This window comes from Emys orbicularis, chromosome 4, assembly GCF_028017835.1.
Source record: "Emys orbicularis isolate rEmyOrb1 chromosome 4, rEmyOrb1.hap1, whole genome shotgun sequence".
Taxonomy (NCBI): domain Eukaryota; kingdom Metazoa; phylum Chordata; order Testudines; family Emydidae; genus Emys; species Emys orbicularis.
In genome coordinates, this window is record NC_088686.1 from 63,810,076 (window position 1) to 63,837,758 (window position 27,683).

The 27,683-nt window shown below is 45.2% G+C and overlaps 1 protein-coding gene across 1 annotated transcript; it reads left to right on the top strand.

Annotated features, from left to right (window-relative positions):
• Positions 1 to 27,510, top strand: LOC135878731 (transmembrane protein 151B-like). Its single transcript, XM_065404465.1, has 2 exons — positions 1 to 93; positions 26,080 to 27,510. The coding sequence occupies exons 1-2, from the start codon at positions 1 to 3 to the stop codon at positions 27,508 to 27,510; spliced, it is 1,524 nt and encodes a 507-aa protein (XP_065260537.1).
• Positions 27,511 to 27,683: the final 173 nt, after the last annotated feature.

Here is a 27,683-nt window from a genome sequence, read left to right on the forward strand (position 1 = left end):
ATGTCTTCGGAGGTGGAAACAGAACCAGCTGCTGAAACAACTTCGAGCAGCCCAGAGGGAAGAACAGCAGCACCTGCAGATGTTCGAGAGGAGGTGAGCAACCCAGGGCACATCTGGGCGGGGCGGGGGTTATCATTGGTGTACCTGTGTGCAGTGTGTGGATATATATGCGTGTGTGTGACAGTCCCAGCTGGGCGGACGGAGACACACGTATGCATTGTATACAAACCCAAGAGGAGAAAGTGATCGGTAATTGGTCTTGGTTCCTGAACTCGGCGGGAAAACCCGGACTGCGGGCAGGGCTCGATCACTTGCGGGGTTTGGTGTTTCTTCGTCCGAATTGGATTAAACAAATGAAATGGCGAGTGGAAATTGGGGGGAATTTCAGTGCAAGAAAAACAGTCTCAGGGAGCAACGTAAGGAGCTGTCGCTGCTTAAGTCTAGCCAGCTAGACGGGCATTTGGGGACCTGTATGTGGTTTGTAATGCAAAGGAGAGAAAAAATAAGTGATTGTAATGCAGCCTCGCTGGGCTTCTTGCAGCCCCTTTACTGAGGCAGTAACCAGTCAGCCGGTATCAGTGGAGAAGCCGGTGCAGGGAGATTTAATCCCACCCTACACAGTAGAGAATATCCTCCCATGCCCCCAGCAGGCTCCGGGAGCTCTCCACGGTGCTGGGGTTCTCCCCATGACAGCATCGGATTTACCCTCCACCACACCCTGCAGGACGAGAGAGCTGAGTAAGGGGCTGTGCTTTCCCCACCACCCGCCCCAAAAGACAAGGCAGGATCACGCAGTGCTCCTTTGCTGACCCAAGCACCAGGTCCCGAGAAGGGATTGGAGTCTCGCCCTGCTTCTCCTGTAAGGGAGTCACAAGAAGGGCTCTGCAGTTGTCTGGCTGACATTACAATTTCTTTCTTTCTTTCCTAACCATTGGCTGCTGCAGGTTTATAGACTGTCCTGAACAAATCACTGTCTCCAGACAGAATCATGAAACTGTCTCCAGACGTTTCAGTGCCTCTTGCTGTGATCTCTCTGAAACATGGATACCCCGCAGAACAAGCACTGGTTAACTTTAATGCCTGCTGACCCTAATCACTAACATTTGCATTTTTAATGGGCCTCTACACAATTACAATATATGGCACCTTTAGGCAAGTACTAAAAATATGAGTGTTCTAAAAAATTCCTAAAGATCAAACAATATCAAAATCCATACTCATACTACACTCTCACATGATTATTGTTATAACATTACAGTGATGCAATATAATGTACTGGGTATGTGGAATGCAAACCAGAAAGTTTCAAATAGAAACATTTAAGCTTTGTGTTTAAATATCTAACAATGTAATATAGAACCAAATCCTGAAGTCCTTATTATGGCAAAACTCACCGAGTTCAACGGGAATTTTGCCTAAGTAAGGATTTCAGGATTTGGCCTACAAAAACACACTTTCCCCCCACACCTTTTTCAACTTCCAAGCAACAATCCAATTGGCTGAGGCCTCAAGTGACTTAAAATAGCTTTGTACTATTGCCCTCCAAGATGATCACCTCTAATCAACTTGTGTTGTCTATTTGAAGGTTGACATAAAACATATTGACCCATAACCCATTGGCTGAGACAGAGTCACATGACTCAATGATTGTAAATATAAGCACCAGAGCATCATCCTATGTTAGAATACATTTAGAGCAAAGAGATAGTTAAGCTTTTTGTCACACTTAGTGCAGCATTTGGTGTATACTTCTTTGTTCTTCTGCAGTTTCATAGGCTTGTCATCCTCATTATGGGACATAAATCATAGGAGGGAGAGGAAGTTTTAAAGTAGTATGAAGTTAACAACAAATTTAAATGCTACCCCCTCCCCAAAGGAAATTAATATGAGGGGCATACACTATCAATCAAGGAACATTTCCACTTTTATTCAGGATAGCTGGGGCTCTGTCTCTGATTCAGAGGGCCACATGATCTTGTAAGTTTAAATAGAGCAGCTTCAGCAAACCCCACATTAAGTTCAGGTATATTTAGAGTAAACCACCACCAACAAAAAAATAAAAATTTCTAAACAGTATAAAACTGACCTTTCAGCTTAGGTTGAAAAAGTTACTACAGGACAATAATGTCATCAGTCAGTGACTTCAAGTATTTTATCCCATAGTCAGTCACTTTTCAACTTGTGAGGCATAGTTCACAACTGTAAACTTCAACTATTATCATTCTACAATTGCTGATATCACTGGAACTCCCCAATGTAATTACAGCCTAATAGGAGATCAATAACTGGGTAGAGCTGGGAAGGAATTCTTGATTTAGCCAGTCTGTGCTCCTAAACCAGAGAGGGTTTTCACTGTATTAATCCCACCACAAAAATGTCTAGACTCTTATTGGACATTTCTGAAGATCAGAGTACTTGATCTCCACACTTATATCATGCTTAAATGATCCCCACTCTTAAATTTTTCCTCTGGTCCAATACAAACATTCCGTGTTTAATTTTACACTAACTCATTGTCTCGTTATTTTAGCCTTATGTAATGAGTCCTTTCCTCCCCCTTCTGCCTGCACAGACAGTTTCTGTGTAATGTTCTTAGGTCCCCCACAGCCCCTTAAGTGTCTGGTATAACATGGGTGCTTATCTATTATTCACACAATTTGTGTGTTCCGGTTTCTTTATAAATCATGGAAGAAAATCTTAACGGTGACTAGAAAAGCTTTTAATTGAAAAGATAAAACAAAACTGATAAGTTCCCAAGCTAGTAATAGATGTTTGAAACAGCGGAGTCTAAACAAATACAATTTAAAACAGACCCTTTGAAGAACAATTTGTTTTCAGTTACCTACTATGACCCTGATCCTGCTTTATTTAAGTCAGTGGATCTTCATCATTGACTTCAATGAGTGTAGAAAGAAGTCCTAGGACTTAAGACCAATGTTCTGTGGTTTACCTGCATGGTATTGACAATTAAAGCAAGACCTAGAGCTGGTGCTCTGCATTGTTTAATAACGCCAACAGCTGTTGCAAAAGAAACACAGAATCATTAACAAAGGTTTTGGTAGGGAAGGGAAGTAGAAATGATTTTCCAGGTATTTCAGAAGGTGTTTCCATATCTACATGGATTCTCCAGAAATATTTTCCTTCTCATTTACCTTCTTTCTTGACTGCCTTTCCTGCTCTAACCCACCCTCCTCCATTGTTATGTTTTTAACTGCTGGCTGGCCAGGTTTCCCAGATTGGAAATTACTGTGAGATCCAGACCCATATCTGGTGCAAAACAATGTATTTCCATTGATTTAAATGTAGCAATGCCAATTTACACCAGATCAGGATTTGGCCTTAACTATCTTAATTTTAAAAGCTTAATTGGAAGTTTTATTTTAGCCAATTAAACTTCATGAATAAAAAGTCATTTATAACCTTCCATAGCTAAATAATTGCCAAGGAATCAGGATACCAGCAGGTAAGTGGCATTTTGAAATATTTGTCTCATCCATTCCTGCAGATTTAAATAGTGCTTGTCCGTTGCTGCTTTTAACTTGTCCTTTGTATTAAAAAACGTTAATTGAGTGTGATACAATGTAATCAGTTAAGCTCTCCAGGTGACAGAGAAAACTACAAGAAGCCATGGGCAGACATTACTGAAATCCGCAGACTCAAGGCTGTGTGACATGATCATAACATTACAGATAAGAGACCTCTTAAGTCATCTCATCCATCTCCAGTTGCCAGTGCAGGCACATGGAGAGCTTATTTCTTATATCATCAAAGAGTGCCATTTATGGTCATGACAGCACCATTTAGTATTGCTGCCTTTAAAAATACGGTATTGCAACTTTTTAAAATATTGCTTATTTGTGAGCTGCTGTCTCTCTCTAGAGCAGCCAGCATGTTGCGTGACTCTTTTCTCTCTCACACACAAAAGGCCATACAACACAATGCATTTTCCATTTTGGGGTTTATTTTAATCACAGAATCCTGATTTTTCACCATACCCCCCTCTCTGACATAAGTCTAGGCATCTCAAATGCACTTATAATATTCATTTGCCCACTCTCTCCCTGTCATATCATAGTCGCTTGTGTATCACTGTTTGCATGAAGTTCTGAATTCCTAATTTATGCTGTTTAATAAATTTTAGGTTGAATGCCCTAAATTTTCAGTCATGTATAGTGTTATTGTTAACAATCCCATTTCACAGCCTTGGAAATGCTAAGAATTGGATCAACTCCCTTTACCTTTCTTCATAACTTAGATTTAGACCTAACATTCTCATGTTCTAAATTGTACCCTGTTTATGGACTGAATCATAATCAAGGAAAGTTGACAAGAGGCCCAGGAAATTCATGGCGTTTTCATCAAATCTTCCCTTTCGGAGAAAGATTTATGGGCCCTGTAGAGTAAACAGGGAGTACAGCCCCCCAACACTGTAGATCTCCAGAATATGCAGGGATGGGAACCCCCTTAGTCCCATAGAGGGACATTTCCTCCATGCTCCCCTCTTGTCCTCCTCCTTCTAAAGGAAGGAGCTGTGGTACATTCTCTCCTTTCTCTGCTCAGTAGAAACAATGCTGAGGGAGGGGGGAAGACTCACACTGCTCCCAATCAGGTATCATGAAGGTCAGTAGGTGACAATCTTGCAGAGAGCAGTTGGTGTCTTTCTCATCCTTGCCCCCTCCAAAATTCCATGAAGCACCATCCCCACAGAGTTCTGGCAGAGGAGCTTTTGGGGGTCCCCAGATCAGGGGCAGAGGGTGATGACACCAGAGAAGCACCATTCCCTCCCTGGCCCTTTCTGAATCCCACTGGCAAGATCTACCAAAGTAACATCCAAGATACCAGCAAGGGCCTCACCAGAGCGTCATACAGCAACAGCATCACCCTTTGTTTCATATTCTATCCCTTTGCTAATGTGTTCTAGTAACTGTTTCATTTTTGTTTTATTTATATAAACACAGCTGCTACAGACTAGGCTGATATTTCCACCTCTCCAATTCCCTTACCTGATTGTTTTGCCAGAAGACTATCCCATGTTAGCACATAATCCTTAGACTGCTGCTTTGATCATATACTAATTCTACATTTTCCGACAATGAAGTGTATTTGCCACCTGCTGGCCCAATCACCTCACTCATCCAAACGCTTTTGAATCAGGACAGAAGAGGAAAGATCCCTTCCCCTCCCCACCTCTATTCCCCAAGCAAACATAATGCAAGGAATAAACTTGCTTTATTGATACGGATAACCTCACTGTAAATGCAGTTCAAAGTGCCAACCATAGCAGCAATGCAGGAAAATGGAACACCTTTCTTTACAGTTCTTGTAGTTCAAGGGAATATTTGCACTGCATATCCTGTCAACAGCTAGTCCTAGCTTTGTGATTGTGTCTTTTCACATCCTCACTCAGAGTTTCTGTTTTTTTCTTTTCTCATGTCCTGTATTTTTGTCCTGCTTCATTTTCTAATCCTGTGTCTATGCTCTATGTTCTGGGGTTGGCTCTGTCCTCTGTCCTCCTCACCAAAAGCTTCTGATAGTGAAAAAAATAACCAAGAAACTGCACTTGCCTGTGTCTGAGCTTCAAATGGCAGCTAGAACTCCAGCAATATGTGCATTTTAACAGTAGTGTCCTTCCATAGGACTCTAGCAGTGCGGGCTTCCTCCTAGCAGTGTGTTTTTTAGTACCTATGAAAAACCATCAGTTTGGATTTCCTTTCAATAATGCTCTGCTATGGATACCACTCAGAAGAAAAAAGCATGGGAAACCATCTGATGGAACTACATGATCAAAATTGCACTAGGCCCTGAAAACCTCATTAATGTAATAAACAATATTCATTGCTTCATCTGTCTGGTTTATTTAGGACTAAAGTTCATCGTGCCCTTCTAATTGACTCTCCACAGTCTTCTAAGCATTAAAATATAAAGTACAAAGTAAGGGCTGGTCTACACTGAAAAGTTACATCGGCATAGCAACATCTCTCAGGAGCGTGAAAAATCCACACCCCAGAGCGGCGTAGTGTAGCCAACCTAATCCCTGGTGTAGACAGCGCTAGGTTGATGGAAGAATTAGCTACCACCCATCAGGGAGATGGATTACCTACAGTGATGAAGAACCTCTCCTGTCACTGTAGTAATTGTCTACACTGAAGCATTACAGTGCTGCAGCTTTTGCATTTTACGTGTAGACCTAGCCTAAGACTCAAAGGAACATATAAGGTAGGTCCTTAAATACATGTGGTCAAATCTTCAGCTGGTGTAAATGGAGTAGCTACATTGGCATCAATACAACCCTTGTGGAAGGCCTGGTTTTCCCAATCATGAGTGATCTTGGAATAATATCCCTGAAAGAGGAATGGACTCACAATAAACAAAAGTGAAGACAATATCATGCCCTGCTAACCCCTCTTCTCCCACCACTTCAGATGGAGAAAGCTCTCCATGCTTGAAACCCCAAGAATGCTACTTGTTTTTCTCTTTACTTTCTCCTGCTTCATCAGGGGCCTCATACTGTGGCTAACCTCTCTCTGGCAGAGAACAGTTGGACCAGTCTCCCTCTGATGCTCACAAAGGCTGCTTCTCAAGCCAGTGGGAGTTTTTGCTAGAAAGTGGTATAAGGTACATCTTTTCCCTGGGAGCAGAGCATGCTGCCTCTGCTGGGATCCCAGCCTTTGCTTACCTCAGTGCAAGGGACCCACCTTGGGTCCCCTGAATAACAGTGTATCAATCATTTCCTTATTTTAATCCTTCCAACCAGTACAATTTGAGAATCTGTATCTGTGCCTGATATTGCTTTTCTTGCCATCTCCTTCTGCCTCTTTGCAAAAGATGGTAGCTAAGTTTTTTTCATCTCATTGGGAGATGTTGCAAAAAATGGAGGCAAAAAGACTGAGAAGCTCTGAAGTAGCACCTAGTGAGTAGCACGAGTCTTTAGATGAGTTTCTAGTATACTGTAGCACATTAACACTGACAAATGTTAGATGACAAATGTTAGATGACAAACAATGAAAGGTTTGTTGAGTCATTATGACAACACGGTTGCAATGCCATCGCTAAAATTGTGTTCATTTAAATAAGGAATTCAAGCACTTTGCTTTTGATGAACAAGCCAGTGCATCTGGCCCAAATTTTATGTACATAATCTCTGAGGAAAACTTGAAGTTTCTGAGGAGTTTCAAGAAAATCAGTTAATTAGTTTCCAAGTTCTAATAAATGAAAAATTGGTCCACAAAAGCGTGTGCTGAGTCTTGTGGTTTTTCAGGCCCTTCTAGCTTAAAAATTACAACCTGTAAAAAAAACAACGAGGAGTCCTTGTGGCACCTTAGAGACTTACAAATTTATTTGGGCATAAGCTTTCGTGGGCTAAAACCCACTTCATCAGATTCATGGAGTGAAAAATACAGAGGCAGGTATAAATACACAGCACATGAAAAGATGGAAAGATGAAAAGATACATGTGCTGTGTATTTATACCTGCCTCTGTATTTTTCACTCCATGCATCTGATGAAGTGGGTTTTAGCCCACGAAAGCGTATGCCCAAATAAATTTGTTAGTCTCTAAGGTGCCACAAGGACTCCTCATTGTTTTTGCTGATACAGACTAACACGGCTACCACTCTGAAACCTGTCAACCTGTAGAAAGTAAATTAAAAAATAATGTACATAGAGTTCAGTGAGGTCTCTGGGTTATGTAATTATTTTATTAATTTAAAAAGAAAAATGTGGTTTTATATTAAAACTGTTGGTTTACATGGCCATGAGCCGAGTGAGCCCGTTGTTTATGATGACCAGGACCTTCTATCAAGCAGTAGCTGTTGGTTCATCTTGGACTAGGAGCTCTGTCACAGTGGTCATCCAGTTCTGGAGTGGCACCACCAAGTCGTCTGGGCACTATGTAACTGAGCAATGGCTACTTTCAATCTGAATATCCCTGGAAAATTAATACACACTTTTGTGCATCAGTCAAGGTTGTTCTGTACATAACATACCTAACATAAAACCACATAAGCATGGAAATGAAAAGTGAAGGTACCCAACAGTACACACCTTCTACTCCTCCTCCTCCACCCAGAGACACAGCACCCCACCATTGGAACAATCACCATACACCACAGACAACATACATCACAACCTTCACTCCACCCCAGTAGGGATACCAGCCCTCCGTTCCCCAAACATGAGAGAGTGTGATGTTCCAGAAACATGCAGAACATAGTAAGGGGTGAGGGATGGCAGAAAGCTGGTGATGGGTTTTGGGAAGAGAGTGCTGGAAGGCTGGCATCCCTGCTGGGGCAGAGTTAAGATTGTGACGTGTTGTCTGTGGTGTATGGTGGTGGTTCCGGTGGTGGGTGGATGTCTGGGAGAAGGAGTAGAGGGGGTGTACTATTAGATGCCTTAACTTTTTATTTCTTTGCTTTTGTGATTTTTGGATTAGGTATGTTATGTACAGAGCAACCTAACACACACAACATTGTGGTTCTGGGTACTAGTATAATACCTGCTGGCTCATTACAGGGCACTATTAATCCCCAATTCAACATCCAGCCCTCTGAGGGCTCCATAATCTCCAAAGCACAGGAAAGGGAAGTGACACCTGAGTTCAGAGAGAAGGGAGCAGAGACTGCATGGGAGCTAGAGCAGGGGCTGCAAGCAGCCTGGGAACTGGGACTGAAGGGCTGAGACCCAAGCTGGGAAGCAGCCAGTTGCAGGCAAAGGGACTAGTGGTATCTACAGCTGGTGGCCAGCCAGGAAGAGCCTGCAGATTGGGGCAGCTATGTGGAGTGGCCTGACTGAGACCACAGGTGCTGAACAAGGGGACTGGACTCTGGCTGGAGTATGTGCCGGCCAGTGTGTGCTTATCTCCAGGAAAGGGGACGGCTGGAGTGATTACTCCTGGCATGAGAAGCCCCACTTTGACACCACTGGACTGCACCTAGGGGCTGCGTTAGGACTGTGGAGTACCATCTCTTTTGTGCTGTAACTTAAAGCAATGGTGCCTAGGTAATCTGGATCCTATTTCCAGCAGCTCTAGTAAAGAAATCCTCTGTTACCAAAGCCATCAGTATTCTAGGGGTTAGAGCTGGAAAAGCCTGATGCTTGGAGCACCTACAGCACTTGCCCCTGACCATGTGGAATCCACCACCAGCCACCTAGGAGCTGGTGTATCCCCAACAAACTGGTGGAAGCACTGGGGATCCCACCAATAGCTAAAAGAGAGGAGAAGAAACCCTTCCAATTGGCAAGAGGTTGAATGGCTGGCCAGAAGTGCAAGTACCAAGTGTATCCTCCAGAGGACTGTTCTTTGGATGGAAATGAGACACCCTACCTCCATGCTGAAGGTGTACAATAGAGTGAACCCTACTACCCTACTGGGATTTCAACACCAAAGAAAGATGGTTTATAACAGTCTGCTGGCCCCACCACAAGGTCCTGTGGCTTTGGGGGTGCGGGTTGGAATCCCATAGCTACCACAAGTTTGTAACTGACCCCATTGCAGGATATGACTGCTCCCAAGCTGCCTGGCCTTCTCTTCATAGCCAGCTCCCAGGCTGCTGCTTTGCATTTTCAGGGTGCCTTTAATATGGTGATTTTAAATCGCTTCACAAACATGAATTCTCAATGTCCCTTTGAGGCAGGTGGTGTGTTTTCTATTTTATGGATGGGTATATTCAGTCACAGCAAGATTAATTGAGGACACAATGAGTCAGTGGCAACAAAACCCAAGACTCCTGGCTTGGACGCACTGGATAAAATTAAACTGAAAAGTGGATGTGCCTCAGCTGAAGTCCTCTAAGTGCTATGCTGTCAGAATCTTTGGCAGAACTTGTCTGTGTGACCTTCCTTTGGGAGGCAATATTTACCTTCAATTCTCTTTTCTCCCAGAGAAGTGTTGACTGCAGAGATTCTAGCTGGTATTAACAGGGGCACTGTTATAATTACCACACTGCCAGGGTCCTTGCTACATTTGACAAGGTGTGGATGCAAGGAAACTTATTCCTTAAACCCCACTTTTCTGTGGCAGCATTGCTGATGCTGTAACAATGTCCGGACACTCCTGTGAGGATCACACACTGCTAGCACTGTGAGGAAGCTACCACAGCTGATGCCTGACCCTTGTAGACACTTCAGTGATAGAAGTTTCCTTACAGTAGCGTTAGCTGCCACAAACAGGTTATTACTGTGAGGAAGCTGTTACATGGATTCACAAGACAGGTGCGTGTGGAGTCTAACCAGAGAGTCATCACATAGGATAAAAATTGAAAACTGTCTAGTTAAAAAGAAGAAAGGAGGAAATAACTGCAGAGGTGTGAATAAAAACTACATGAAAACAGAACAATTATTCTTATAGGGCCTGAGCCAAAGCTCACTGAAATCAGTGCACATACTAACATTGACTTCAGTGGGGTGTGGATCAGTCCCATAGAATACTTCTTTTGAGGATTTAACAGAGTTTTATATTCACAAATTAAGTCCTACATGATCCCTATGACATAGAAGGGGATTATTATTATTATTATTTTATTCTAAGTGTCTAGGTAAATTGAGGCACGAGAGGTCAAATGACTGGTCTAAGGATAGTGAATTGATGGTAAGGTCAGGCACAGAGCCTTGCAGTTGTATTTTCCACACCCCTGTGAAACCCACAAGCCAATTTAACTTCCTTTGAAAGCTATAATGACAGTCTTGAACAGATATGTATGACACTGACAGGTGAAGAGACCATGCATCCCAGTTTTACTGGTACAGTCCTCATTTTTCATATAACATCCTGGTGCCTCAGGAATTTCTTTCAGGTCATCTTACATTTCCTGTTTGTTTGTTTTTTCATTTCATCAATCAAACCTTTTTTAATGCAAAATCTATGTTCAAGACACACTGCTATACTAATAATAAAACTTGCTCTGTCCTTATGAGAGATAACAAACAGTCCTGTGGAATGAGAGTTCAGTCTGATGAGCAGAATTTGGACTGAAAATTTAAGTGAGTGTAGTCACTATCAGCATCTACTTTGAGTAAAAGAGTAGCTTTAACATTTGTTCAGCACTGGATGATGAACTCATTCAGAACACAAAATTACTGGGAAAAGTCCTCCTCTCCTAGAAATATACATGTTGTGTTGCTGCTGAGTCAGAATGCTGCAGCAGCAACATCAGCACACATTTTAAAAGGTGGTACTTTTCTGTGCATTAATGTTTTGTGACCATGTAAAAAGTTGCCACAAAAGTGGGCCTTTTATAAAATTCTGAAAAATCATGGTCACCTTATTGATCAGGATCCTCTGCTTAGACAGCTACCTAAATTTTTGGCCCTCACCACTGTAGAATCTGAATGCCTTAAACTCAAAAATGGATTTTGGACCAAATTCTTTTCTTCATGCCATTGGTGTTGAAGTAGGGGGCATTCCCACCTGTTCTTAAAATATTACATACACTGTCTAAGGTCCAAATTTACTTCTCTCCTGGGGTTTCCTTTACTTCTAACTTGAAGAACTAGCAAGCACCTTGCTAGTTGCTAAACTAGCAAGAGCTTGCCCATGAACTTGACTGTTTTCAGGGTTGGAGGCTCCTTCTGTCCCTGCCTCTGGTTCCCTCTTCTTCAGAGGGAGGCTCAAATGTTTTTATAAACTAGGTTGAAGTCAATAGGACCCATCTGGGATGGTGGCCAGTGTGAGTCAGTAGAACAGCTTTGTGTGTTTATGCAAGGTCCTAGAGCTGCCACTCAGACCAATCAGCAAAAGAGCTCTGCCTCTCTTTGCTGGGTACTATACCCTGCCATCCTGCTTCAGGCTATTACTGAGGAGAGAATTTGCCCCCCTCCATTTTGCATGGCCTTCTCTCTCTAAACAATCAGTCTGATAACTTGATTTAATGAGAGGAAAACAGAAGCTGCAGAGATTTAAAACCAAAAGAGATTCAGGTGCACAAGAAGCAGATGGGAGTGATAAGGATTAAATCTTCTGCAGAAATAAATACCTCTAGGTTTGTGACACTACAAAGGCACAGAGTGTGTGAAGACTTTTTTTTTTTTTTTTTTTAGACCAAAGGAAAGAACATTTCTGAGCAGCATTTGACAGCACAGCTTTTAAAACGAGAGTTATTGAACAAAGATTTCACTTTGATTGGAATTCCATCCCAGAAGAGCAAACAGTGCATTTTTAACATATACCCAATAACAAACAGGTGCTGTGGGGAAATCCTCCTGGATGCTATATGACTCTTTCTATTAAATTCTCCCCTTATATTTTCCTCTCTATACACTTTGGCAGCCATGCTTTCAGCACTTCCTGTTGGCTGAAGGCCATGACATATGGGTCCACACACCTTGAAATTCAGGAGTGGTCATCTTCCTAATTCAGGGATCTTGGGAGCTAGAATTTTGGTTCAGGACCTTCTCTAGTTATATGGATGTCAAATTAGACCTGATATAGGGGTTCAGCTGGAACTAGATTGAAAAAGGAGCATGTGCACTGATTTTGAATGGTTCACAATCAGTTAACTTTCTTCTCTAGACATCCCCACCTCCACAGCGTTAGACCACAGTTATGCCAATTCCCAAATGGTCAGAAGAAAAGTGGGTTGTAATGCAATTCTCACTGGCAGCTTCACAGGGAGTTTTCTGTCTCTCTTTTCCAAAGCCCAACTGAAGCAAGCTGAGAATATTTCTCTAAAGCGTGGGACACTTTGGAATACTGCAGCACCTTGCTGCATGTATGGTGCCACTGTGCTGGACAATATCATTGTATTAACACCCTGGTCATCCAACAGGTAGCCTTGCACAACATTTCTCTTCTTAGGTGAAGCATTTCCACAGCTCTCTCTAGATCAAGGTGAAAAGATTCACAGAATTATAGCAAAAATCCATCTCCACCCAGGCATGGCATGCACCATCCTGCTGTAGAGCGTAATGTTTGGTAATCCAGTGTTCTTTCCTCATCTCACTGCCCTCATTCTCTGAGCCACATTCATCCCAGGTGTACACCCACTAAAGTCAGTAGAATTACACCTGGGATTAATTTAGCCCATCATATTTTTCTTTATTTGCTTGTTCCCTGTCTAGCTCTGTTTCTTCTTCTCTGATTTCCTTTGTCTGTGTCCTCAATCTTTTACTTATTTGCCCCTTATCCAGTATATAAAAAAAAAAGGCTCCCCCATGTAAACAGTAACATTGGATCATTGCCCACATGAGTAATCCTTATCCTTGCTGAGTTGTTGAGTTGTTTTACCATTTAATGGCATCATAAAGGCACTGTAGAGTGATGTCCTGACTTTGCATGAGGCTCGGAAGGGGATGTGGCCACACAATCAATCCATATTTCTGCAACGCCGTGATGCAAACATCACAGTGGAATGCAGAGGCTGATTGTTATGAGGCTCTCTGACTCCATTTGCCACAATCTCTCCCCACTGCTCAAGTCTGCTAAAATGGAATTTGAAGGAAAGAGTTTATTTTTTCTCTTTCTTTCAAAGCTCTTATCCAGCAAATTCCACAGGAACCATATGTGGTACCTGGAAAGGCCACATGCAACATTACAGCTACACTACACATTGAGGATCACTGCAGTATATCATGCTTTAGTGGTGTAATCTTCATTGCCATCCAATTAATTCTTACCTGCGCCCCATCTCTGTGCTATATTCCAGTCTCTTCCTGTGTAGGTTAGTTGCTCTCTCTCTCCACTGTCTGTCTTTGCTATTTCCCTGCCTTTGTTCCATTTACATTCTGCCCACGTCTGGGTTATCCTTTCTCCCTCCTCTCGCTCACTTCCCTCTCTCTCCTTTCTTCTCCGTTTCCCTGTCATTTTTGCTATTTCCATTCAGGCCACGTCTGGGTTACCCTCTGTTTTTTCCCTCAATCTTTCATTTTAGACATGATAGCAGTTTGCTTCAGCAAAATTACAGCTCTTGAGGTCAGCCATCAAAGGCAGACATGGTTTTTAAAAGGGACAGAGGTCTATTTTAGAAATGCTTTTGCAATGATTTTTTTATTAAGTGTGAATTTTAATGCTTTTGAAAGTGGGGAACCAACAGATCTGGCTTGGAGTCAGGTACAGCACAGTCAGCACTGGGCCCAAACTATCCACAAAAGAAATTTAATGGATCATTGTATTTATCTGCAACACATTTTCTGCAAATAGACCCACTGCAAGAGTTTTCAAGATTTAAGATGTGGAAAATTTGAATGGGTAGTAACAAGGCAGTTTTTAACTAGAGAGAGAGAAAAAGAAATAAACCTAGGTCATCATTTCACGTAAGGGTAACATATTTAACGACCTATAACTCAAAAACAGTTTGGTCAGTTTCCTTTGAATTTTGCAGAAAATGTCTCCCCAGCCTTCAGTGTAAGAATGGTAATTTAAGGTCAAATTTATTTTGCCAGCCAGAGTTACAACTGGAATAAATATAAGGCTTATAATGGAAGCTGCTTGCAACCTTAGCTATCCTCTCTTTATAAACTGCACTTAGCTAGAAAAAGATATACAGAGAGGGATTGCTTCATGCATCACCAAAATGCAATTGTTTCTGGAGTAGAACACTACTACTGTCTAACAGCATACAGCAACATTAAATAACAGTTTAGAACAGAAAGTAAATAATAAGTTATTCAATTAAACATAGGCTCCATCTTTATGAGTTGCCAGGGGGTGCTCGACCCCCTGCTCCTCCCCAGGCTCTGCCCCCACTCCACCCCTTCCCCCCAGCCCCACCTCTTCCCGCCTTCGCCCTGCCTCTTCCTGCCCCTGCTCCACCCGGTTCCGTCTCCTACCCTGAGCACACACACCCTTACTCCTCCCCGTGCCCCCCTCTCCCCCAGCGTCTCCTGCATGTTGCTAAAGAGCTGATCCGCAATGGGCGGGAGGCCTTGGGAGGGAGGAGCTGATCTGAGGGGCCGCTGGCCGGTGGGAGGCACTGGGGGGAGGGAGAGGCGCTGATCCACAGGGCTGCTGGTGGGTGCTTAGCAGCCACTGTTTTTTTTCCATGGGTGCTCCAGCCCCAGAGCACCCACAGAGTCAGCACCTAGGCAATTCAAGTTACAAGGAGGACTTATGTAAAACTGTTACTATGCTGAATTGAATGTTGTCATTACACCAAAGCATTGGTGCTGAAACTGGCATGGGCTCTTTAATGACTACATTGGGGCTCATGGTTTTGGTTTTACAACCTAGACATTTAGTTTTATGAAGGCATAAACTTGTATAAGTTTACTAATTAAATTAGTGGGGTTCTGCAAGAATTGGTGCTAGGCCCAACACTATTCAACATTCTCATCAATGTTATGGCAGTAAATGTAAAATCACTGCTGATAAAATGTGTGGATGTCACAAAGATTGGCAGAGTGGTAAATAATGACGACAGGGCAGTCATGAAAAGTGATCTGGATTGCTTGGTTAGCTGGGCCCACTCACATAAAAGGTGTTTTAATACAGCCAAATGCAATTTCATACATCTAGGAACAACGAGTGAAGGCCATACCTACAGAGTGGGGGACTGTATCCTGGAAAGTGGTGATTCTGAAAAGGTCCTCGTTTTAAGAATGATGTTGAGGTATTGGAGAGGGAGCAGAGGAGACCCACAAGAATGATTCAAGAGCTGGAGAAAATGCCTTACAGTGAGAGACTTAAAGAGCTCCATCTGGGTAGCTTGTCAACAAGAAGTTGGAAAAGGCATTTGATTACAGTGGATATGAACCTTCATGGAGAGACAATACTAAAGGGCTCTTTAATCTAGAGGAGAAAGGTGTAACAAGAACTAATGGCTGGAAGATGAAGCCAGACACATTCCAGTTAGAAATTATGCACAATTGTTAACAGTGAGGGTGATTAACTGTTGGAACAAATTACGAAGAAGAGGTGGATTCGTCATCACTTGATGTCTTTGAATCAAGGCTGGATGCCTTTTTGGAAGTTATGCTTTAGTCCAGGGGTCGGCAACCTCTGGCACGCGGCTCGCCAGGGTAAGCACCCTGGCGGGCCGGTCCAGTTTATTTACCTGCTGACACGGCAGGTTCGGCCGATCGCGGCTCCCACTGGCCGCGGTTCGTCGTCCCAGGCCAATAGGGGCGGTGGGAAGCCGCGGCCAGCACATCCCTCGCCCGCGCTGCTTCCCGCCACCCCCATTGGTCTGGGACGGCGAACCGCGGCCAGTGGGGGCCGCGATCGGCCGAACCTGCCACGTTGGCAGGTAAATAAACTGGCCCGGCCCATCAGGGTGCTTACCCTGGCAAGCCGCGTGCCAGAGGTTGCCGACCCCTGCTTTAGTCAAACACAACTGGGCTCAGTACAGAGGTAACTGGATGTAATGTAATGGCCTGTGATATATAGGAGGTTAGTCTAGGTGATCTAATGATCCCTTCTGGCCTTAAACTCTATGAATCTGCTTTTAGTTTTAATGGAGGCTGAAGCTCCCTGGTCCAGAATATCCCTACAAAACCAGGAATATTCATAAATATTTTAGATGCCTAAGAATATCCTTAAATATCCAAGAATAACTGAGAATATCCTTGATTATTATTTACATGATAAAAATCCCAGCTCATTGTTAGCTGGGACCTGTCATGTGGTCAACATTTTCACATGAGCCAACATTTTCAGTTGTCTGCTAATTTTGGATGATGAACTTGACACACAGTGGACCTTGTTTTCAGAGATGCTGCGTGCTCCTACCTCCAAAGTGAAGTCAATGGCCATGCTAGAGACATTTCTGCTGAAGACATTCAGAATGAGTGTAATAATGCACACCTTAATGGGCTCCTAACTACTTACTCAAGGACAGTAGACATCAGGAAAAGAATCCAGGTGCCCTGGTACCCAGTTCCTTGCTCTAGCCAACAGAGTACACTCCATCCCTGATAGGCAAGTGGAAGAATATGCCAGCTTGTATATTCAGACTCTCCTCTTCCTTCACCCGTCACTGGTATCTAGGAGTAAAAGCCAAAGTCTGACCCCAAGCTTGTTACAACAAACAATATTGTTTAAAAAGGGGTGGGGCTGGGGGCGGTACTGAGTTACTGCTGCAGCAGCAAAAGGACTAACATGCTGTAGCTGCAGTTCAACAAGGAACATGAAGCACTGGGTGTGCCCGGTAAACCAAAACCATTCCATAGCTGCTCTTTATTTTGGGCACCTGCCACCCCACAGAGTCTTTGAACGCAACTGCCCATCAAGTCAGGGCTTTGATACTTTATGATTTACAAATGAAACTACACACAGGATTCTCTAGGTGTGTCCTGAAGGGGAAAATTAACCTAATTGTAGATTCACACACCTGCCCAACCTCTGGTAATCTCTTCAAGTGCCAACCTAGAAACACCTGTTTGGTACATGTACCAGAAATTCCAGTTCTTAATCTGCAGATTGTGACTTTCCAGTCTATTTTCTAATAACCATAGGAACAAATTAAATAATATCTATCACGTAAAGCAGTGGTCCAAAGGCTTCACACCAACAGATAGTAAACAAGCCATGACAGCATATGAAGCTCATAGATTGTAGTTTAATATATAATGAATTTGTATGAAAGAAGGGTGTGTTTCTTTATTAAATTTTGAGAGTGGGTGATACTTTATTACTATTATTGTTGTTTTTATTCTTTATTATATCTGGCATCTTTCATACAAACTGAGCCAAAATGCTCATATGCCAATAGAATTACAACATTAAATAATTATAATGCCAAAGGAAGGGAGAAATGAAGGTGTATAGGCCAGGGCAAATATATTTGGGATTTGAGATAAAATGAACAGCTGAGGAGATAGAAAGATACAAGGGAGCTGCAGAGAGAATTGGTGCAGGGACAAAAAGAAGGAATAAGACAGTGAACAAAAGGAGAGAAATAATGACAAGATTCCCTGAGCAGTTCCATGGAGGGTTTTGAACACAAAGACCATTTTGAACTGGATTCTGAAGTGAATGAGGAGTCAGGGGAGCTGTTTGAGGATGGGAGTGATATAGTTGCACTTCTTTGTGCCTATGAGAATGGGGGGAGGAGGGCAGCAGCATTCTGTACCTGCTGGTGTGTGGAGAGTGGGCCCTAGAGAACTGAAATGTAGACAATCAAGGAAAGAGATGGAGGCATGATTGGGGATTACAGCTGAGCTGCTGTGGAGGCATTGGCATGTATGGGCAATGGTACAGAGACAGTGACAGGCTGTAGGGATGGGCAAAATGAGTTTGCCAAACTGCATGAATATCTGCCATTTTGACGTGATTCTGGTATTTCCAGTATCACTGGGAACATATTATGCTTTCAGGTATCACAGCGAGCCTTAAACAATCCTAGTCCACCCTTGCATTGTGCTTAGGCCCAGCCTGGGGATTTGGAGAGGTGTTGGGACTACTGAGGAGGGCTGAGATTTTCAAAGCTGTGCAGGGGATTTAGCTACACATCTTCCATTATAATAGATGGCTGGAGCCCTGGCACTGCTTTGAAAATCTCCTCCACAATTCGCACGTAACTGCCTCATTTTACCCAAAAAGTGCCTGTGTGTGCAGGTGAGTGTGGATTTGAAGTTCCATCATGACCTTCTGCTGTAGAAGGAAAGCCCAGCTGCTGCTTCAGTCCAAGCCTAGAGAGTAGTTTATAGAAGTTTACGGTCTCCTCACAAAGAAGAGGGCTAGAAACTTACTTTAAAATATAGAAAAGACGTCTGAGATTCTTCATGAGGTTCCCACCATCGTTCCCACACATCAGGAGAGCCTGGGGCTGTGGGCTTTGCTGGGCCCAAAGGCTGGGCTGTGCAGAAATGCACAGGAGAGTGATAATGGGATTAGGGTTTAAAGATAGGCGCTAGAGGGAGTTTCACAAGACTGTTCCACCCACTCAGGGTACATCTGCATTGCAATGTAAGCCCAGGGTTAGTGGGACTTGAGTCAGCGGACTCTGGGTCTGAGAACTCAGGGCTTGAGCATATACAGTGATTGCCAAATTTAGGTTAAGAATTTTTTAACCCAGGCCCAAACCTGAAGCTCTGGCATCCACACTGGAGTATGCAGACATGAATCCAACCAACTGTATCTCAGACTTCCTAGCACCCTCCCAAAATGTGAGGCGCTGGTGGGCAGCTCGGCAGTGTTTTCTGACCCACTGAAGGTACCTGACAGAGATAATGACAGAGCAGGAGGAGGAGGAGGACACAGACATAGCAGACTTGAACTGGCTGATGCTGCTTATGACACTTGCTATAGCCACTGATATCCCTTCCATAGACCAGCACAAACTGGTAGGATCACATTGTCATGCAGACCTGGGATGACCAGCAATGGGTCCAGAACTTTCACACAAAAAACCCTGTATTTCTGCAGCTTTCTGAGCAGCCTGCCCTGACCTTACAGTGTAAAGATACATGCATGAGCCTGGCCATGACGGTCCACAAGCGGCTTGCTATAATCATCTGGAAGATGGCTACCCCAACCCGCTACAGGTCTGTGGCCAATCAGTTTGGTATTGGAAGGTCGACTGTGAGTAAGTGGCAGTGGAGGTTTCTGAGGCAATCAGGCATGTGGTTTAGCACAAGATGGTAGGTATAAAAGATATTTCTGAGGTAATTGCTGGCTTTCAGAGAATGGGGTTTCCAAACTGTGCCAGGGCCATTGATGGGACCCATGTGCCCATAGTTTGCCCTCATCATGGAGCACATGAGTACATAAACCACAAAGGGTACTACTCCATTGTTATGCGGGCCCTCATGGACCACAGAGATCGATTTGTGAACGTCAGTATTGGCTGCACTGGAAAAGTTCATGATGCCAGGGTTTTTTGCTGATTGAGAGAGTCTACATTCATGGACAGGCTGGGACATTATTTCCACCACATGACATTACTGTATATGAAGTTCCATCCCCACTGTTATTCTGGGGGATGCTGTGTACCCCCTTTTGCCTTGGCTTATGAAACCATACCCTGATCTCAGATGCCCTGGCAAAAGAAGGTTTAATTACACTCTTAGCAGGTGTAGAATGGCGGCTGAATGTGCATATGGCAGACTGAAATCCCACGGGCGGTATCTACAGACCCATTTGGATGCCAGTGTCATCAATGCTGTGTGCATTTCTGTGGCTTGCTGTGCTCTTCACGATCGTTGTGAAGCCAATGGTGAGCCATTTTCCCCTGAATGAACCTATGACTGCAAGGCCCCCTGAACTGGTACACTCAACCAGAAAGTGCATCTACCACAGCTGGAGCTGGATGCACCCAGGCAACAGAAGTCAGAGCGGCTTTGTGCTCCCACATTATAGACTTCCATGGGCCAACTGAAGAGGGAGAATAGTGTCTCTATGTGCTTGTGGGGCACTGATTGCCCTGCATTGTAGTTTGAATGATGTGACTGTTTATGTAATAGGGTGGGGTGGAGAAACCAGAATGGATTGATGTTAATAACTGATGTATGTATATAGCTGTAGTGAGACATGGGTTTTGCATAGAACCTCCCACTTGTCCCTGCTCCTCTGTTTACCTTTATTATTTGAAATACACATTATATGATGTGTTGCAGTGATGGCAATACATCTTCTTTATGAAATGAAAACCTTTATTTTTACACAGTTAGTGGAAAAGTACAATATTCAACCACTGCCTGGCAGGCCAGCTGCCATTAGCCCACCATAACACCAGCAACACCAAAAGCTTTAAAAGTATCCAAGAGCATAAACGTGTGCAAACAGTGAAATGATGTACAAGACACCCTATATACACACTATTGTGTTTCCCCTGGCGCACCATTCTCCTTTCAGTTTTGCCATGCACTTGGTGCCGGGGCAAGGGTATGGAGGCATCCACGGGGGTGGGGTTCAGCACTGAAGACTGCCCGGGGCACATTTGCCCGGCCTGGCCCAGCCACTGATAGGGCCCGATTGCATCATGGCCCACCCAGCCATGGAGTTGTCCAGGCTGTTCCTGGAATGCAGGCCAGGGTACCACGGAGGGGACACAAGCCAGTGGAGCCTTCACTTTTGCGGCCATTCGAGACAGCCGCTGCTCAAACAGTTCTCTCTGTTGCGCTCTGTCGTCCTCCCTTCACCACCTTTCCTGTTCCAGGAAATGTGAAGCAAATGCCTGCTCCTGCACCACTACCTTGTCCTCAAGCTGCGCACACAGACCGAGCCTTCCTGCTTGCCTTTCAGCTTGTCTTTCCTCTTGGAATAGGATGAGACTCAGAGGGTTACTGTTTCAAATAGCTCAGTGCAGGAGCCCAGAAAACATCATCTTGGAATTTCAAGGACAGAAAGTGTTCCTTACTGAACATCAGTGTATTGGCAGAGGGCTGCTTCACACCACTGATGCTCCATAGACATGGCCGGGCAAGCCCCCTCGCCCCGACCCTGCTCTACAGCGGGAGTGCCGGGCAGGCAGGCAAAGGGGGGCAAGTCCCCGTGCCCCGACCCCGCTCCCCGGCAGGAGCGCCAGGCAGGGGGGCAGAGCAGGGCAAGCCGCTGCCCCCTGACCCTGCTCCCTGGTGGGAGCACCGAGGGGTGGGGGGGACTGCAGGCGGAAGGGGAGGGGAGGGGCCCCCACTTGTCCTGGCCCAAGGCCCCACAAACTGTAATCCGCCTCTGCTTCCCAGTAAAAACTCACTTTTACATGCTTGTTTTACTGTTTGTGTTTCCCCGTCTCCATTTTGAATTCCACAGGGTGGGGGAGGGGGGATGCAAGGCACTGGCATGCAATCCACCATTAGCAGATATACACTGCTTCCCAGGGTTTGCATTGGTTCATAGAGCCAAAAGCCATCTCTCATTCCTATACTAAGAAATATACAAATAGAGTCAGAAACTTACCAGGCTCCAGGGCAGCTTCTCCCTCTTCCATTTCTGTGGCCGGATCCACAGTGGGCTGTTCCTCCGGGCCAGGAGGGCATCAAAAAGCTCCTCTGAGTATGGCCCCAGGATGAGTTGCTCCTGCAGCAAAGCCTCCTCTGGGACTGGTTTCATCAACAGAGTCACTTCATTTGCCTCATTCGGTGCCTGCTGCTGGCTCCCATCAATTCCCATGCTGGCTATAGGGGCCAGCAGGACATCATCCCAGCTGACCAGGTCATTGTGCACCGCTGATGGCCCAGTCCTCAGTGCAATCCCCAGCACTGGGTCAAACTCATCATAAAATAGGTACAATGCTGGTGAGTTGCCAGAGGCACATTTGTGATCTCTGGTTTTCTGGTATTTGGTCTTGCTCCACTTAATCCATTCCCTGCACTGATCACCCCTATGGTAAATTTCCAGCGCCACCAGCTTCTTTGCCGTTTGCTGGTATGCGTGGTCATTTCTGGTACTCTTACTAATAAAATTAATTGTTTGGTTAATCTCTCATGGCCTCACACAATAGATTAACCAAAATCAGACTGTGCTCCTGTAACCACAATGCAGCATGCTTTGTAAAGGACTTCTTCTGGTCGGTATCCATGGCAAACACTGTAGGTTCTCCGATGGTTTGTTTGTAGGTTGGCTGTCAGAATAAAATGCTAAACTGTTGTATTAGAACAAGGTGGGGTGCTTCCTTTTCCCTGGAGTTGACTGATGATTCTTGGGAGAGAGAGGACAAATGAAGTCTGCCCACAGCAGTGTGGAGACTTTTGGTGGACTCCAAGAACCTGAGTCCCGGGGGGTTGCATCTACACTGCAAAATGATAGGGCTCGAACCCCGGGTCCTACTTTGACTTGGGCTCAGACCCTCTACTCTCACAGGCTCCTAGGACCCTGGGTCCAACCCTGAGAGATTTGAGTGTAGATGGAAGGGGGCTTAAGGCTTGAACCTGAGTCAGAGCCTGGGCTTACATTGCAGTGTAGACATACCCTCAGTGGTTGGATCTGGACTCAATCATATACCTACATGGCTCCTGCTGTTTTGCAGTTATCGTTCAGAGGTCTGGGTGCTGGTTGTAACCATTTTGCTGCTCTCTTCAGAGTTCCCTAAAGGAGATGAGGAAAAATGGGCCTGATTTACATTTGTAATAAGGTCCCTTTACACCACTATGGCAGTATAACAGGGCCTTAAAGTGGATGTAAATTACATTTTTATAAATTTGGTCCCTTTACACTGCCAGTGGTTGTCATAATTTCCTCCTGGAAGCATTCCGATCTCAGATACTCTAGATTTACACTGGTGTAATTTCATTGAAATCACTGGAGTTACTCTGAGTTTACACCAGAGTGAGATGAGAATCTATGAAATTAGAATCTCTAGTCCCATGAGTCCAACTGTACAGGGCTCAGCCTCAAAGGAAGCAACAAAGACCTCTAAAAATGACCTAAAATAGCTCTTTCATGCCTAAAAATGAATGACTTTAAAGTCAAACCTCAGCCTTGCAATGTTAAAAGCAAATGCTGCTGTCCCACTGGGAAAAGGGCAAACTCTTCTTTCAAATGGCATAAAGCTCCCATTTCTAGCTCTGCAGCAGGGTGACCAGGCAGCAAATGTGAAAAATCAGGACGGGGGTGGGGGGTAATAGGAACCTATATAAGAAAAAGACCCAAAAATCGGGACTGTCCCTATAAAATCGGGACATCTGGTCACCCTACTCTGCAGGGTCATGAAGCATTGGACCTTAAACTCATCACTGGTCCAGAACTGAATCTTGCCTGTTGTGGGCCTCAGGCAACCAATATTAGGGGGAAACAAAAACATGGCATCTGTTGGAAGCTGTTAAGAAATTTGGAATGTTAGAGGTGGCCCCTTGGGAGATAAATTGGTTCTATTTTTGCATCAGAGGTGGAAAAGCAGAGAGATGGTGTATGTGTCTTGGTGTGTTTCACTGTATTTATTGCTGCAAAACTCTTACTATAAAGTGGGGCCAAATGGCATCAGTAGCAAGAGGGAGGCCAGGACAGAGACACATCAGGTGTAAGGCTCTTGCTGAGTGTGCTCCTCCCAGCCTGTACACTGGAGCCAGCCGGTACTGGAACTCTCGCTGCTGCTGCTCTTTATAAAGAGACAGCTCAGTTGCTACAGTTTCTGGCTACTTGGCTTGATTTGTTTCTTATTACAGCCCAGCCCAGCATGACATGCAACAGATGCATTGCAACATCATCAGGGTGAGGACGCTAATCCTGTCCTCTCAGGGAACACAGGTGGGAGTGTACGAGTGTAAATTGTAAACACTTGTGATATGTGTCCTGCCTTTTGAGCCCCAAAAGCAGGGGGATCTGCTGGATTTGAACTATTCACATATATACCGTTAGCTACATAGCTTAAGCCCTTTTTTTTGCTTCTAGCCAATATTGTTTTCAGCTTGTTACCATGCTACCTGGAACTGTGATTCTGTCAGAACTGAAAGTAAACATGGTTGAATCTAGGCAGTTTCTGGATGGGAGACCTCCAAGACAACGCTGCCGCACACATGGTGTTGATAATTTGGTAGGTGTTGCTCTTACCTCTGAGTCAGCTCCCTGCTGCTGGAGGCACAGGCCCTGGTTCTGGTTTACATTCCTCTGGCTTCATGCTGCTCTGGCAGTCCTCTGCCAACTCTGGGGCGTGGCCAGAATGAGTGGGTGCAAAACCACTAAAGAAGAGTGCTCGCAAAGCTTCTCAGCAACAGAGCATGGATTCAGAAATTTAGCAGTTGCAGAATGTAAGAGCCGAGACAGCAGCCAAATTGTCTTCTCATTCATACGCTGTGCAACCCTATTGATTTCAGTGGGATTGCACAGGATGTACATGAAGGCAGAGGTTGGACTATGTGTCCTTATAGGGGTGTAACAGAGAATAAGAACCCTGTGTGGGCTATCGGATCTGGGGCCCAGGCACACAGGAGTGAGCAGGTATTGTGCCTCTGCTTATCCTCACCCCTGAGCACATGGGCGAGGTGAGAATGGGTGAAGCGTTGGCTCTGCCCCAACACATGAGGATAGTACAAGGACACAGTGAGACAGTATTGGTCAGCATGATCGACGTTGGCCTCCGCACACTGGCAGCCTAACCGTTGTCATGTCTTTTGCAGGCATCACAGCACAGTAAAGTTTTAAGGAAGGGTTTGCAGATGGTTACAGAGAGCATGAGGGGCAACAGGGGAGAAAGCACAAAAGGTGCTTGTTTGAAATTTAACACATGGGTGATGGAGGCTGGCCTCTTGGACTGGTCAGAGGCAGGAGATGACTTTTCCATACTGAATAAGAGATGATAGGTAGGGTGCTTAATTTGTGCCAGGGCTGAGCCCCGGCACCTCTAGGCTTGGCAGTTCATAGCCCCCGTGCCTCTGGGGTTGCTGCATCTGTTGTGAATGTAAAAAAAATGCTTGAGACACAGCACCTCTTTCATTACAAATTAAACCCTAGGTAGGGCTCTGTCATGAAGGGCCTGAAAGTGAAGACAAGCAGCTTGCGTTTGATACAACAGAGAAGAGGGAGTCTGTGAAAGGATATGAAGAGAGGGGTGACATGGTTAAAGAGACAGGCTAGGAAATGATCTTTGCCTTCTGAATGGATATGAAAAGGGCACAATTGCCTTTGTCAAGGCCAGAGAAAAGGATGTGGCAGTAATTGGGACGCGAGATGATAAGAAGACTGGATGAGAGTTTTAGCTGTGTGTATGGATAGGAATGGCCATATCTTAGAGATGTTAAGCAGAAAGAATCTACAAACCTGGATATGAGGACCTAGACAGAAGTCTGAATCGAAGATGACATCTGGGCTATAGGCATGAGTGACAGGAAGAATGGTGGTGTTGTCCTCAGGGACTGTGAAAGGAGATAGCGGGGAGAATTTTGGAAGAAAGATCTGTTTTAGCCATATTTGGCCTGAGCTGAAGGCTAGACATCCACAAGGAGATGTCAGAGAGACAGGCTGCGATTTTAGTTTGACCAGAAGGAGAGAGGTCTGGAGTAGATTTGCTGTCGGTATAGGCCAGCAGCATGTTACTCCCATTGTGGAGCAAGGAGAGAAAAGGGAAGGTGTTGTGCCTTGGAGAGACATTTCTGAGGCACAATGCCTTCTGGGGCTACTCCAGTTTATACACCACACCTTACTGAGGGCTCTGCCTATAGGCCCAAGCTAGCCCTAAGGCATTCTGCAGCTAAGCCAAACACAATCTTGAAAGTAAGAGTCATGTATTATGTAAAATGACGCCACTGACATAAATTACTCTTTCTCTTGCTTCTCAGCAACGCCCTGTCAAGCAGTCCTTGAGTGCCTCCATGTGCAGAGAATCCCACTGGAAATGCCTCCTTCTTTCCATCCTTATGTATGGCTGCCTGGGTGCTGTGGCCTGGTGTCAGCTAGCCCGAGTCACCAAGCTCAGCTTTGATAGCTCCTTCAAAGGCAAGTCTATGATCTACCACGATAGCCCGTGCTCTGATGGCTATGTCTACATCCCCCTAGCCTTCCTCACCATGCTGTACGTGGCCTACCTGGTGGAGTGTTGGCACTGCCATGCCAAAAGCGAACTCCAGTACAAGGCAGATGTGGACAGTGTCTATGACCGTATCAACCGCATGCAGCAAGCCACTCCCTGTATCTGGTGGAAGGCCATCAGCTACCACTTTGTGCGACGCACCCGGCAGGTGACCCGATACCGCAATGGTGATGCCTATACCACCACGCAGGTCTACCATGAGCGGGTCAACACACATGTGGCTGAAGCTGAGTTTGACTACTCTCACTGTGGATTCAAGGACATCTCCAAGGAGCTGCTAGGCCTAGAATGCTACACAGCCACGAAGCTGAAGTTCACCAAGTGCTTCAGCTTTGCCAACACAGAGTCAGAGAACTCCTACCTGACCCAGAGGACTCACTTTTTCACAGAGATTGAGGGGCTGGATGACTACATGGAGGTCAGGGAAGGCATGCAGCTCAAAAACATAGACTTCAAAGAGCTTATGATGGCCTATGGGGACCCAGAGCATCTCCCATGGTACGTGTCCCACTATACTTTCTGGGTGGCAGCTGTCTTGATGATTTCCTGGCCACTGCGGGTGCTCATAGAGTATCGGACTGCGTACGTGCACTACCATGTTGAGAAGCTCCTAGGCCTAGAGTACACAGTGCCCGGCATAGCAGAGGAGCCCCTGTATAGGTATCGCATGCCCCGGGATAACACTCAGGACAACACTGAACTGGAATGGCACATCTGTACCAACCGACAGCTGATCCCCAGCTACTCGGAGGCCATGCTCCTGGACCTGACAGACTCCCCTGAGTACAACGGCTACTCCATGTGTGGGTACAGTGAAATAGCTCATGGCTGTGAGCGCTGCAACCAGGCCTCCAGCAACTCCTCCATCTTCTCCCGCTACGCCTTCCACAGTGGCAGCGGAAACTCACGCCTCTCCCTCAACACCAGCCGCTTCTCTTTGTGCCGGGTTCATGGCTCCCACAGGACAGGCCTCGGGAGGAGCTGCAGCAGCAGCATTGCGGACCGTGGCTGCCAGGATGAACAATGTTGCTCTTACTCTAGTCAGCTAGCCATCAATGAAAACCCACCCACCTACCAGGATGCCCGCTTTTTCCCAGTGTTAATTGTGCACAGGCCTGAAGGGCACGAGGGGAGGCGCTTCTACATCCGGCGCTCATCCTGCCTGGAGACGTCTCTGTGATCAGGCCTTATGGCTCTCTGGCTCCTCCCTCCCCAGGACAGCTCCATTGCACTAGTGCTGTTTGACAGAGATGCTATCAGCAGGGAAACAGTTAACTTCAAGACTGTGCCACCACACACTAGCTCCACATGGCAAACTCTCCAATTCTAATTCCCCTCACTGCCAATGCAAGA